Raw genomic sequence first — 15,963 nt, forward strand, 5'->3', positions numbered from 1 at the left:
TGTGATTACAAAGGCCTTATCATTTATTTATTTTTTTAATAATTTTTTTGGTGGGGGTCGTGTCGTGTCAGCCCGGCCCGGCCCTTTATTGGGAGGAATTTTGAAAAACTGGCCCTCGGGGACTTTTAATTGAGTACCCCTGACCTAGCCCCTCCGGTCTACAAAGTGTAAAGGTATATCAAATAATTAACACATACATAGCTGAGTCATCTACTTTTCTCTTGTTCATATCAATGAGAGAGAGGTAACAAGAGCCTATATATAGCAAGGCTTGAACGTACACTTGTCAATGGCGGTGGGTTGGTGAGATGTAATTTTTTTTCATGTACCACTGAGTTTTAATTGTAAAAAAAACCCAAAATAAATGCAGGAGATTAGGATAATAGTTTTGAAGCAAAACTAAACTACTCTTTTGTGATAATTAAGTGAATGTTTGAGAACATTAGCTTCAAGAAGTGCAGTGCATGATGGGTACGCAATCTAGGCCAACAGACAACCTACCCAGCTCTGAGCCTACATCCTTAGCTCCTCCCCTCACTTGTGAAATTTAGTTGCTATCCAAACAATTTGCCATGTACGTAACAACAGAAATATTATCATTGCTGCATTGGCCATGCATTACATTTCTGACTAAGGGCGTACCCATCATGCACTGCACTTCTTGTAGCTAAGTTTCTCAAACATTAACTTATTTATCAGAGAGGAATAGCTTAGTTTCGCTTCCAAACTATTACTCATCGTTATATTCTGCATTTATTGTAGGGTTTTTACAATTAAAACTAATTGGTGTATGAAAAAATGACATCTCACCACCCACCGTCATTGATAACTTTACGTCCAATCCTTGCTATATAATGCTTCCAATTACTCATTAACATAATGAGTAGAATAAGTGAGATCTTCATACCTACTGAGACTGATGTGGAATCTGAAATGTTCTTACACTTTGTTTCCCGGGGGGGGGGGCCTAGGTAGTGCGGGGCCTAGGTAGTGCGGGGGCCCTAAGCCATCTGGGCTGAGCAATGCATCACTTTAGAATAGGGACCCTTATTCCACATCTGTTTTCACACTGTTCAGGGTTTGTTCACACAGTGTACCAGGAGCTTATACACATTGTATTCTGGCCCTTACTGCTTACACATAAATAGAAATCTAGGTCTACTAGGTCCTTACTGAGGTTATATTGGTAATAAATCCCTTATTGTGCATGAACAAGACATTTGTGAATACATGCTTAACAACTGTCTTATTTTGCTTAGTTCATGCCTTACAAGTTACTTACACATGCATTAATATTTTATGTATTAGTGCTAATAGATGTGTCCCTAAAATAAAGTGTTACCCAGTATTCCCTTTTCTCTTTTTTAACACTTTGAAGTGTGTTTTCCCGGCGGTAAGACCTTCCCCCTGAGCACCGCATGTGTTAGCCATTTGACCCTCAGGTGCAGCTGCTTCTATTGGAATGGTAATAACTTGTGAATGTACAGAATGTACAGAAACACGTCTATCAGAGATTCCTTAAGTATGTGATATGCCAATGTAATAGGTTGCTATGGGCACCTAACATGACCAGGTTCCAGTCTTCCCAAAGGGGCGTGTCATAATACTCCTAGCATTGAATAGAACAGTCCTTAGGTCTGCCTAGGTCTGCCTAAAGGGGGATTTCCCCCCCTCCCCCTTGCAATAATAGAACAATGGGCCAATGGAACCTCTCTCTTTCTACTCTCTCTGACATCGATAGTCTCTGAGCCAGATTTACTTAGCTGCTACTGTATGGGTACATTGTGGAGGATGTCAAAGCTAATCCGGCATCCTGCTGTGATCTGTTCTCCGTGCTCACTTTTGGCGCCTTTATGGAACCACACTGCCCTGTAATCAGGGTAAGATATTACATAAGAGGATTTGCTTCGTTGTCCTGGACTACCTTTTACCACTGACCGAGCGTACAGATAAGCATATCATAATCACGTTAGATACAATTTTGAGATTCTGAGACATAGTTTTTTGTGAGAGCCCGCACACCTCGAAGGTCTCTTTTTCAGCAGGTGCAGCTTTTCAAGGTTTCAGTCTTCCGTTCACACAAGGAAGACAAAAAGTCTTCCTTGAAGAAGCAGTGTCGCGCCCTTCCTTTTCTGATTCTGATACATGCACACATGCACGCACGCATGTATACATGCACGCAGGTGTCTGAAACCTCCTCATCTGTATCCATTTGCTTCATGGTGGACAAATACGGTCTACCTCAACCCAATGTTTACTTGAAGTGTCGCCAAATCTTTAGGAAGTAGACTAATACATAATGTCTTCTCTCTTGGCAAAAACACCTCAACTATCATCTAGCAACTATCATTTTTCAGCTGTCTTTTCTTTTCGTTGATAGGCACATACTGTACCGTATCCTCACCCCTGTACACATCTTCACCCAGATGACAGTCAGACCGTATTCATATACAAGGGTTTGGAGGGCTTTGATGTTAACCCAAATAGTCTCGAATTGTAAGTGCTCTTTGCTAGAATAATCAAAGGAGTAAGGTGAACATTCTCATCAAAGCACTCTCCCGGACAAGTTAAAACGCCTTGCTAATATGGGTAGCTCCATGGCTGGCCTTCATCATGTTGGCTGTTTTTAATTGATTGAACATGATCAGGCGCGGAGTGGCCATCGGGAGATCGGGGACTTGTCCCGGTGGGCCGCGGCCGCGAAATATTTTACAACGGCCGTATTATGTTCTCAACCGGCCCCAAAGTGTTCGGCCGCATTATATTCTCAGCAGGCACAGTATTGAAACTAATGCGAACTAGCTACAAACCAATTCTTGATTACACAATAGTTGACTGGACAGTATATAGTTGACTGAACAGTATATATACCGTTTACCCGACCGCAATACCTCAGTGACGGTGTCAAACAGTAAATTGGCCACACCCCTTCTCTACTGATAATGTTCATACACCGTAGATCGCGGAAGTTTACTAGATCTTAGTAACATAGTTTCGTTTTCAGTATTTCAAGAACCTGTGATATTTAGATTGGTTACCAAGGAACGGAAATATTAGTCAGTTGTGATTTATTTTCCGATTTCCACATGACTGTTACAGTTTACAGTCTGCCACTCCAGATTCTCTTGTTCTGTGGTTATTGACTTGGGTTACGAACATACTCCACCAAGTGGTAAGGAAGTGAACTGCAGCTAAGCAGGAAAACACGTTGTACATGTTTTGATGGCATTGGTTTGTTAGAACTAGAGGTATATCTCATTACAGTCGAAATAATGGTATATCAAACATACATTTATATATGGCACATTTAGGATGTAGTCTATGTAATGTCTGAAGAAATGGAACAAAATAATTACCACACAAGAAGATTCTGATGTGAGCAGTGCTGGGTGTGTAGCCTAAACTGTGGATTAAAATGTAATGGCAAGAAACAAAGACATTTGCTGCGACGAAGACAGCGTTTTAAGGTAGGCCTACACCGTTTGGTTATACATTTTGTTGACTTATGGTTGTGCTTTGAAGTAGCTAGGTTTGGCTTATTTGCTGCATGGTGGGTTTATTGCACAATGTAGACAGACTTTTTGTAAACTATAGGCTACTATACTATATTTTGTAAGCCTACTCTTCTAAAAATCCCCACACTCAAAACTTTGTGCCCATGCTCATCCGTCTTCCTTAAACGATATTTCAATTTCAAACTGTCAAAATGACAGTGGAGTGCACATTTGCATGGAACAGTAGGGGGATGTAGCCTAACCTAGTAGGCCTATGAATGCTTTGGACTGTGATGATGGCTCCAGTGGTGTAGTCTACTTTTTGAAGTGGGTATACTGTATATTTGAGCATTTTTTTATGTGTACTGTATACATTTGTGCTATTGTAAATAATGGATCAATCCATTTTAAGTGGGTATACTGCAATCCCTGACATTTTGAAATGGGTGCGTATACCTGCGTTTTACATAGACTACACCACTGGCTGTGCATTTCATCAAGGTGTAGGCTAAATTCTCCAATTCAGGTTGATATTTTGACTACACTAATGTTCACATGTAGTACGACTGCAGATTTCGTGGCTTTTGTCTTTTTGGTTAGGAAACCATGTTGTTCGCTTTTTTTTTGTTTGTTTGTTTGTTTTTTTTTTTTTTAAAGAGGGCCGCCAAGGGGAAAATTCTCCCGGTGGGAAAAGGTGGGCCACTCCGCCCCTGAACATGATCTAGCCTTATTATTAGTCAAGTGAAAGTGAAAGCCCAACTGGGAAACTACAAATTCCCATTGTCATTGTGACACAGCACTCCACAGCACACAAGTGTTCACTGCACACTGCACACAACAAAATTGCATTTATGCCTCTCCCGTGCAAGGGGGCAGCCCCCAATGGCGCCCCAAGGGAGCAGTGCGGTGGGACGGTACCATGCTCAGAGTACCTCAGTCATGGAGGAGCACTGGTTAATTTCTCCCCCCACCAACCTGGCGGGTCGGGAGTCGAACTGGCAAACTTTGGGATACAAATCTGAGGCCCTAACCTCTTACCCATGACTGCTCTGTGTTGTACGTAGACATATACGTAGACCACGACTGCCCAATGAGACCGTATTCATACCAATTAGCCTTTCGCAAAAGCCACGCCCCCTAGTTATTGTTGCTACGTCCGTCAAAAACTTAGAACCAGGCACACGTTTTGGCTGCGTTTCATAGGAAATGCGTGTAGCCTACACTTCTTGTATAGGCCTACACACGCTGATTGCTAGAAGCCATATTCAACTGTGAAATACAACAACTTGATGATGGCGATGTAATGTCTGTAAACAGGACATTTTGATAGTGCTTGGTGTAAACTGGGACATTGCAGCCGTCCGCCAAGACTGGCTTTGGGCACACTGCGCAGCTCTTGGGCAGTCACACTGGGCGTCTCTCTTCTGTTCACTTTAATGGTTTTAGTTGACAGTTTATATCTTCATAACAAGGTTGGAACAAGCGCAGCCCCATTTCAGTGTTACTTTTTTTTTTGCTGTCACACTCGACGCATATGCACAGACACAAACCGGGAAGGAGAGAGGGTGGGGGCTACTCCGTGGGCTGTGCATTTGGCGCATATTAAACAACGCAACTAGTAGTTTCCCCAATAGAAATACAATTTGAATCATAATGCCGTGAATCCAATACTATAATATTATATAATATTGTCCTTAAGTCTGAGCAATGCATTGATTATTTGTTAAGGGTACGTTTTCTGCCAGCTAAATGCAAGGGGGAAGGGGGCTATATTAGCAAACAAGACGATTGCACAGTTAGCCTGCTACTTTAAAATATGATCACCTGGAGCTAATAGCCTCCACATGACTTAATCCATCCCTGTTATCAGTCCGCTTGAGGTTTTTGCTTCGGGAAAGTGAAAAAACGAGGTCCTAATCAATCTTCAGATGGTGTCGGACCGTGACGGTGCCATAGGCACACGTTTTATGTCTCCCTAAAATCGCAGGTTTTTGACGGACCTCTGATAAGTTCTACCAGAGAACCTCTAACAGGGGTTCTACACTCCTTAGTTACCGTTGCTGAGCTCGGATTGGTTGGCGGCCGTTTGTGGGAGGGGTTTTGCGAAAGGCTAATTCCCTCCAATCTGAGTTGCTGGAAGTACAGGGAATTTAGTGGAAGCATAGGCAGCTACACCAGCTTACGAGAGTTCATCGTCTTCCACCCTCCTGTCTTGCTGTCATGGCGATTGGAGCCTTAAGTGCCAAAGCTATTTGTTGCCCTATCACAGCCATGCGGTACTCAGTCACTTCATGGTAAATGTCATGGCAAATATGTGCTGCCTCAACCAAGGCTAACTATCTATAGGGAAGTGGACTTGTGGAAATGGCTTTCTCCTTGGCAAAAAACTGAAACATTCCTTCTGCCTTGACTTGAAATACTCAATTGTAATAACCGTTTTTTTTTTTTTCTAACTCCCTTTCCATTTGTTGATTGGCACATACCTGTACACGTCCTTACTGTATACTGAGAGACCATTGAATCATACTCAACTTACTGAGTTGGTGAACGTGAAGGAAATTGAGCGGAAACACTAATTAACTTCTTCCTCCACCTGTCTGTCTGTCTGTCTATCCTGGTGAATGGGTACTATAGCGCAGTAGAGCCAAAGCTATTTTTCACTCTGTCACACAGCTTCCTTTTTGCTTGAGCTTCCTTTGATGAAAGTGAAAGCCAGCAGCCAGCATAATGGACCTCACAATGTATTATTGTCAAAGCCAGCCTAGCCTCAAATACAACAGACTCCCATGCACAGATACCCCTGTAGTCAGTCACGTGTTGGGATGAACGAATAGGCTGAATGAATTTATATTATCGAGCTAATGAGCGAGCTAGCAGTCGACAAAAGAGGAAGCCTGCGTTACGTCATCCCTTTGACGTGGGTATGAAGTCAAGTGTCAAGCACTACAAAGGGCAGATACATAAAATATTAATGGGAGCCGGGAGAGTCCGCAAGCGATAGAGTCGTAAAAAAGGTAGAGAGAAGGGGAAGCGAGAGAACAATAATGGAGAGAGACAGAGAGTGGTATCAGGTTAGAAAGTAGGTGAGGGGTGTGATGTGAAACGGGTGACTTTTTGTCGCCACAAACCAGTGGATAATCAGTCCATTGTGGATTAATGCACAAACACCTGGACACTTAGTGTGATTGAAAGGCTTATCCCATCTTATTTTATTTGTTATGACAGTGTTTATGCAGTGTGCCTGTACGTGTGTGTGTGTGTTTGAGAGAGAGAGAGAGAGAGAGAGAGAGAGAGAGAGAGAGAGAGAGAGAAAGAGAGAGAGAGCGAGGGATAGAGAGAGAGAGCGAGGGATAGAGAGAGAATGAGACAGAGGGAGAGAGAGGGAGAGAGAGAGGGGGATAGAGAGAGAGAGAGAGAGAGAGAGAGAGAGAGAGAGAGAGAGAGAGAGAGAGAGAGAGAGAGAGAGAATGAGCATGCCCATGCATTGACTGCATGCATACTTGTGTGTTTATGTGTTCCAGAGGGTGAGAGTAGAGTAGTAAATGCATTACTGTCTTCTATAAATGAGAGGTGCAGAGTGCTGATATGCACTGTGAAGGGAAGGGATCAATGGATGCTACTAGCCCTCCCAGAGTGAGAGCGGAAGAGGAGAGGAGAGGAGAAGGAAAGGGCAAATTAAAGTCTGACCTCTTTATATGACACTGATAAAGATGAACGAGTTTATGGCTCAAGAAGTCTGCCGTCACTTTATGGCGCTTCATCATAATCGCTTCCTCCTCTTCTTATCTCTCTCTTTTACTCTTTCTTTTTTCATTGTAGCTTCTTCTATTATCTCCCTCTCTCCCTCTCGCTCGATCTCTTTCACTATAGTAGCATCTTTTTTTCACTCTCATGATGTCTACCTTTTGATAGTGCTTCGTCATAATCTCTTTTCCTCTTTCTCCCTTTCTTTCTTTCTCTGTCTGTGTCATGTTTCCTTGTATATCAGTCTCTCTCTCTCTCTCTCTCTCTCTCTCTCTCTCTCTCTCTCTCTCTGATACACAGACATATTCCGTCATCTCCATTTGATCTTTTACACACTTTCTCAACCTTTCAGTATTTCTCTCACACTTCACCTCTCTATTTCTCTGGCATTTTTCCTGTCCATTTGTATCTGTCTTTTAGCGGTATGTCTCTCTTCTCCTCTCCAGCCCTCTCTCTCCCTCCACTCTCTCCGTGTCCTTCACTCAGCAGCTGGGTCATCGCTGTCATTATAGTATGATGTCCCCTATGCTGGTCATATCGTCTCCAAGACCAAATTTTATTCAGTCACGGAGACACACACACACCCACACCCACACACACCCACACACACACACACACACACACACACACACACACACACACACACACACACACACACACACACACACACACACACACACACACACACACTGCACGCACACAATTGAACAGGCACTGGCAAAACATGTCAGACATGTCATGGATATATCAGAGAGCTGATATACTTTCAGTTTTGATACATCATACAAACTGAAACATTTTGACATTGTGGAGTAGTGAATGCCTCTCCAGCCAGGATAATAACACGCTTGGAGGTTGGAGTGTCGGTGGTTGAAGGGTTAAAGTCATGCAAGTTGGAACTCAGATGTATCATAAATATATGGCCATTTTTATTTACACCTGAAAGAAAGAAAACGTGCACGAGGGCAACAGAAAATAATCATAAACTGAAGACTACTCAAATCAACCACGAAATCAAACTACAGTGTACAAACAGCGATACTTCAAATTTTGCTCACTCTAGTTCACAGCAGGTTTTACATGACACATTTCGAAGTCAGCTTCTGCCAGTAATCACAGCTGTTTCTCTGTTCCTAACTCTCTCAAACTAACACTGGGTTTAAGTACACCTTTCAATGCGGACAAACAATTATTCAATCAATTGGTCCACACAGCTAGACCGTTTTCCAAATTACGCAACCCACAACCCAAGACCAAACACAAAATATACAATTGCCACATGAAAATGAAATACATTTTAAACACCCCGCCAAACAATCTCCTCCCCAAAGTCACAGATGAAAATTGTCCTGCTGAAGCGGGCGCGCTTCCACCTCACAGTGCGACCTTGATTGACGTGTGTGCGGGCCTGTGCGAGTCTGTGGGTGTGTGTGTGTGTGTGTGTGTGTGTGTGTGTGTGTGTATGTGTGCGATTGAGTGTAGGCCTACTGCTCCGCAATGCACATTGAAGAAAGTTCAGTTCAACATGTCCCATGTGTCCATAAGTGTATGAAATATGAGAAGGCTTGCCAGTCTAGTGAGAAGGTGGAAGAATTCTGCTTCTCACAGACATTAACCCCTTAGCGCAAGCACTACGGCTCTCTGTAATGTCATAGCAATGTTGTTATGATGGACTTAAACATTTTCAGCAAGTGAATAGGGTCGCCGGCTACCCCTGCTGCAGTAAGAGGCTACGTGACATTCTCAACCGTAAAGTGCTGGGTGAAATCCTGAAGTCTCCCTGAGAAGTCCAGTTTTTTGAACATTAAGGCCATTTTCTGAGTGGTATGCAATGTTTTAGAATCCCCCTCGCCGTTTATGTCATGTTTGCTGCAGTCTCTGTTATTTGGCTGATTTGGATTTGATCTCAACCAGCTTTAGAATGGCCGTCTATGGGCACCTGCAACTCTGTTCCTAAAATCACCTTTAACATTTGTTTTCAAGAATATGCAACTCACCAAGTGTTCAGCAGTATTCACTGGTGTTCCTTAAGAATTTTTGTAGCGAAATATGGCATCTGTCGTGTTTTATGTGTGTTTTATGTAGCAATTTGTAAATTAAGTTTCACTTTCACTTTCACTTTCTTTCACAAAATGGCAAATAAAAAATGAGAGAAGCCATATTTCGCCTTGAAACTTGTTAGGGACTGCTAGTGAACAACCCTAACCACTTTGTGAGCTGTAGACTTTCGAAAACAAATTTTTAAGGTGATTTTAAGAACAGAGTTGCAGGTGCTCATAGACGGCCATTCTAAAGCTGGTTGAGATCAAATCCAAATCAGCCAAATAACAGAGACTGCAGCAAACATGAAATAAACGGTGAGGGGGACTCTAAAACATCGCAGACCACCCAGAAAATGGCCTTAATGTTCAAAAAAATGGACTTCTCCTTTAACCCCTTAACGCAGCACTATGGCTCTCTGTAATGTCATGGCAATGTTGTTATGATGTAGTTAAGCATTTTCAGCAAGTGAATAGGGTCGCCGGCGACCCCTGCTACAGTAAGAGGCTACGGTTTGATGTGTCATACATCAAACATTATTTATGACATTACGTGACATATGGAGTAACCTGTGATTCTCCACATTGCTTTACAGAGGGTAAGGTGGAGGTAACCAAAGAAGGCTTGAAGCTTTGCACTATGGGACCCGGGAAGGTGTTTGGAGAACTGGCCATTCTCTACAACTGCACTCGCACAGCCACCGTCAAGAGTGAGTAATGTACCCACGCACACACACACACACACACACACACACACACACACACACACACACACACACACACACACACACACACACACACACACACACACACACACACACACACACACACACACACACACACACACACACACACACGCACACGCGCACGCACGCACACACACACACACACACACACACACACACACACACACACACACACACACACACACACGCACGCACGCACGCACACACATACACATGCACACACACACACACACACACACACACACACACACACACACACACACACACACACACACACACAACCCGGGAAGGTGTTTGGAGAACTGGCCATTCTCTACAACTGCACTCGCACAGCCACCGTCAAGAGTGAGTAATGTACCCACACAACACTCACACACACACACAAACACACTCACACACACACACACACACACACACACACACACACACACACACACACACACACACACACACACACACACACACACACACACACACACACACACTTGCCTAATTATGTTAAAGGGACAGTTTGGTCAATTTCAACATGCAGTTGTATTGCTCACGCTACCCTTGACTTGTCAGTACCTGGTGATGCCACATCTTTCGGCTCAGCCCTTTCCGAGATATGAGCAATTCTAATGGGGGCAGCGTTTGTTTACATTTTTAAAAAATGAAACATAGGCCAACTCTAAATATTTTCCCAAAAGGTACTGCTGTTTGCTAGTAAGTCTGCTGATGTTTTATAACCTTTTGGATGTTTTCGGGATAAATAAATTTTTTTTTTTGAAATGTAAACAAAGAGCTGCCCCCATTACAATGACCAGGATCTCGGAAACGGCTGAAGAAGAAGAAAAAAAAATCTCAGGCACTGACAAGTCCAGGGTAGTGTGAGCATTACAACTGCATGTTGAAATTGACCAAACTGTCCCTTTAATACATGATTGTGTGTGTAACAACTGTCAGCCTATAGCACGTGCGCACACACACACGCACGCGCGCGCACACACACACACACACACACACACACACACACACACACACACACACACACACACACACACACACACACACACACACACACACACACACACACACACACACACACACACACTTGCCTTATTATGTTAGATACATGATTAGGCAACAACTATCAGCCTACTGCCAATTATATTTGCTCTCCCAGTGATGGTACTGTCCTGGACTTGCTGGGTACAATTACCTAGCCTAGGCGAATAGCCGACTGTTGACTCCGTCAATCAGTCTGGCAAAAGCCATGAGGAATCCGTCTCCGTGGACGATGGGAGATGGTCTGATCTTACTCTATCATTTAAATTACAGTTTTTCTCGATTGCCTCCACACAAGTTCTGGTACTTCACACACAATTCTCGGAACATCTCACCCATTTCCCAACTCCCCTAACCAATGTCACTGAACACTAAACACAATTCCTACTTAACACTCAAATTCCAGATTTAAAACACACTCTTTTCACACCATTACACACAATTCTCTGGATTACACTCAATTTTCATAAAGAAAAACACTGGGTTTCTCATGGAACACACTGTCATTCACAACACTACAATCAACTGCCATACTATGTTCACTTCCTCATCACATGGGCAAACTCTCTTCATACCGGTTTACAATCTGAAATCATCACCCCATAAGGACACACATTGCATGTCATATTGATGAAAAATGAGTGGATGCAAGGAGAAAACACATTTGTTTAGTTTTTGAACTCAAAAATATGTTATACAAGACATAACTTTCATGTGGTTACCCAATATTTTACAATACATTAGTGCAATTTTAAAATATTTTTAAAAATATGTAAAATATATACACGTCTGTGTACTCTGTGTACGTCTGTGTACTGAGTCTAAAACCAATATTTCAGTATTTTACTACAGAAAAATACCCTCTTTAGTAGAACACTGAAGAAAATAAGTTTCTACTGTGTTTCAAGTTGAGTATAGAGGGTTTTTTTCATAGCATAGGCTATACAGTAATGTCATGGTTTTTTTTGTACTGCCAAATAGGCAGTGGGGTTTATCTTTGTGTTGTTTTTGTGAAAAAGACATGAAAAACTTTCTGTTTCTGTTTGTGTGTTGTGGGAATGAAGTTTTTCCAACTTATGTCACAGTATCCATGCAATCCAGAACAAAAAACGCCCAAGCTACTGGGAGAAATTAGTTTTACCCTGTGCCCAACAGTGTTTTAATGGGTCTGCAAATGTGTATTGTAGTGACTGTCTGTGTGTGTCATTTGACGACAAAATGAGGTTTTTAGAAGAGAGTACATTGTTTTGAGACAAGACGTGCATTTTTCAGAGGTAGTGAAGAGTTTGGCCCGTTGTGTGTGAGATTTGGAGATTTGTGTGTAGAGTTTTGAAAATTCGAAGACCGATTCCGAAAATTGTGTGTAGGCAATCGAGAAAAACTGTAATTGAAGTTCCAAACTCAAATTAAACCCCATATTGTGCTTTATTAGCATGCGTGTTACGTTATAGCGTCACAAGAGCATACAAATAACAAAACGAAAGTGTGAATATAGTTACCTTAACCAATCAGTAACGGAGCTACCGGGTGAGTTCTACGTCACCGCTCTCAACTGTTTGCTGATTGGCGAAACACTGAGAGAACCGAGCTCGAGGCTTTTGCCAGACGATGTGAGGAGCCAAAATCTTTGGGTGGAGTACATGGATGGCGTCTCCAGGCTAACAATTACCCAACACAGTGTCAAAATGCACATATGCAGCTAAGGCCCCCCAGTAGAATTAGAGAATGTGTGAATTGAGCTACTATGTAATGATGTGAATAATGTGAGAGGTGAATGAGATATGGCAAGGACCTTTAGCCCAAATTGAGGGAATCTTTTGGCGGGAAAAGAAGAGGGAGGATTGTTCTGTAATAGACTACAAATGAAAGGCAGATATAGAAGATAGGGTACCTCGAGGGAGGAGGGGAGTTGAGTGTGTGTGTGTGTGTGTGTGTGTGTGTGTGTGTGTGTGTGTGTGTGTGTGTGTGTGTGTGCGTGCGTGCGTGCGTGCGTGCGTGCGTGCGTGCGTGCGTGCGTGCGTGCGTGCGAGCGCGCGTGTGCGTGTGTGAGAGAGAGTGAGTGCACATGCGTGTGTACGTGTGCGTGTGCGTGTGCGTGTGCGTGTGTGTGTGTGAGGGAGGTATGAGTTTCTACGTGCCAGTAATGGAGCCTAAAGCGAGAGACACTATACAAGCCCTCAGGGCCCTAATGAGAAATCGGCTCCATCGACACAGGACAGCAGACACAGAGGAGAGGAGAGAAGAGGAGAGGAGAGAAGAGAAGAGAAGAGAAGAGAAGAGAAGAGAAGAGAAGAGAAGAGAAGAGAAGAGAGGGGAGCAGAGGAGAGGAGAGAAGAGAAGAGAAGAGAAGAGAAGAGAAGAGAAGAGAAGAGAAGAGAGGAGAGGAGAGGAGAAGAGAAGAGAAGAGAAGAGAGGAGAGGAGAGGAGAGGAGAGGAGAAGAAGATGAGATGGGTGAGGGAGGGGAGGGGAGGGGAGTGAAGTGGTACAAGAACAGCACAGAATGTGGCAGTGGAGAATGGAAAGTTTGAAGTGGGAGAGAGCAGAGAAAGGCAAATAGATGCAGGGAATGGTGGAGGGAGAAGACAGGAGGAGGAACTAATGGAAGGGTGGATGGAAGGAGCTGAGAGGGGGAGGGATGGAGAAAGGGAGTGGTGGGTGATGTGGAACGGGCACATGTGTATGTAGCGTATCACATGGATGGAGAGAGTGGACGAGAGGGAAAAAGAGAGGCATGCATTGGTGTTATAGTGGAATGAGATGGTGTGTATCAGGGCTAGATAGACAGATAGACAGACAGATAGACAGATAGATAGACAGCGTAGAGTGCTGGAGAAGGAGGGAGGAAGAGAGGGATGCATGGGAGGTGAGGTGGAGCTGAGCAGAGTGTGCATGGGAGAGATGAAGGTGAGTGGTAGAAAGGAGGAGAAGGAGGAAAGGAGCGATAGAAATGAAGAGAGGGACTGGTAGGGATGGAGTAATAACAGAAGGGATGCAAAGGAGGTGAAGTGGAAGGAGGTTGCAGTGAATTGGCTCTTTTTCCAAGCAGATGTTCAATGCTATCACGATTCACAATTCAGGGCAATTTTTTTTTTTTTAAACTCAGGGCACTGGTCCTTTTTCAGCAGATGTTGTGATGCTGCACTCTAAGAAAATTTCCCTGCAAAATAACGGCAGTTACTGGCAATTATATTTACCTGTAATTCTACTGTTATTTCACACCAAAAATCAAATACAGCTCATTGCTGTTTAATGTATCACAGTATATAACATTTTTTCAGCAGCAATTGAACTGTTAAATAACAGTACTCTACAGAAAAATAACAGTACATTTTAGTTAAAAAGTTGAATTGTACTGTGTGATGACAGGCAAATACTGGGTCATAGTTGTATTCATGAATATGGCCATGGCAACTTCCCACCCCACCCATCATTCTCCATAACTGTGGTACCCTGGCCATGTTACCACCCCACCCTCCCATCGTTCACCATGACTGGAGTGCCTTGAGCATGATACTATGGCGCAATGCTGTATTGAGAAAATGGTTTGCGGTGGTCCTTTGAAAGTGTGGGCATGAATAAAATTTCAGAGTACACAGTGCTATGTTACAATGATAGTGTGCAAGGTGGGCTTTTCTGTATCTCTTGATGAGCCAATGATGAATATAGCATTGGTCAGTCTTTAAAAAATGATTTTGCACCAAGTAGCACAGCAAACTAGCAGCACTACAAGCTAGCTCTCAAAGCAATGCCTAATTTGCAGCAGGCACATTATATGCAACAATGCCACAAATGATGCCACATACAGCAAGCTTTCACAAAAAGGAAAGTGTGCAAGCATGTAAGCAAGCATGTAAGTAAGCTTGTAGGCAAGCTTGTAGGCAAACAAGTGCTATGCTGTGCCATGCAGGCCAGCCAGCAGGCAGGCAAGCAACTGAAGTGTTGATAGTCCAGATTTATATACAGGTGCAAGAGTACCATGTGACCAGAGTCATCAGGCCCTTGGCAGGTGACGCCCGTAATTGAATAATGGCATAACAGCCCTACTCAGGTGAGGCCAGGCACTGATTAGCAGATTGGTTTAGATGGGGCTGCTTGTTGCAAGAGTGTTACAAGTTCTTAAAATGTTTCAGCCATTCACACTTTCATCACTATCAAAATGCATGTGCTACTCACACTTTGCTGCATCAAGCACTTTTTAAGTATTGTAGTTTCCTTAGACATTGTTTCATCATGCTTGATAGTATCAGATAATCTTTAACCAGTCAGAATGACTTCAGTTCTTCAGGTGGTATTGAAGTTTGATGGTGATCACGGACAAGTGGAGGATGAATGGGTTTCAATGGTGCTGCCTAAAATAACTTGTTATTTTCTAGAGATGCACCGGATCTGGTTCCGGTTCCGGATCCGTCAGGATAATAGAGTTTTTCACAGGGTCCGGGTCCGGCAGGATCTTAAGCAGTGGATCCGGTATCCGGCATGTTACCTCAAAATCAGGGTCTGGTGCATGTCTAGCCTAGGCTTTTCAGTCTTTCACAACCCCAATCACTGCATGGAGTGAAATCCCTTTGGAAGCGGCTATAGCAGGCAGTGTGGCAATAAGCCAATGAGTCTAAAAAATAGTTTGCGCCAACGTAATAAAAAGGGCCCACGTGTGCGAGTAGACTATATGTTTCAACCCTTTTGTAGGATCCGGTATCCGGTTCCGGATCCGGCAGGATCTTATTCAGTGGATCTGGTATCCGGCAGGATCCTAAAAATCAGGATCCGGTGCATCTCTAGTTTTTTCCACAACGGCGAATACTGCTATTGTGCAGTACTTACTGTTTATGCTCAATATGTGACTCAAAGTAATATTTTCACAGTAGTTGTCTGTTTTTTCGAAAAACAGTAGA

At 43.3% G+C, this 15,963-nt stretch overlaps 1 protein-coding gene across 1 annotated transcript in view; it reads left to right on the forward strand.

Moving 5' to 3' along the window:
- The window catches only part of LOC134441844 (cGMP-dependent protein kinase 1-like), a 118,588-nt gene that overhangs the window by 31,307 nt on the left and 71,318 nt on the right, over nucleotides 1–15,963 (forward strand). The window contains exon 3 of the mRNA XM_063192257.1: nucleotides 9,874–9,987. Within this exon, the coding sequence (XP_063048327.1) occupies nucleotides 9,874–9,987 (114 nt within the window). The remainder of the gene's footprint in view (nucleotides 1–9,873; nucleotides 9,988–15,963) is intronic.

Source organism: Engraulis encrasicolus, chromosome 24, assembly GCF_034702125.1.
Source record: "Engraulis encrasicolus isolate BLACKSEA-1 chromosome 24, IST_EnEncr_1.0, whole genome shotgun sequence".
Lineage (NCBI taxonomy): Eukaryota > Metazoa > Chordata > Actinopteri > Clupeiformes > Engraulidae > Engraulis > Engraulis encrasicolus.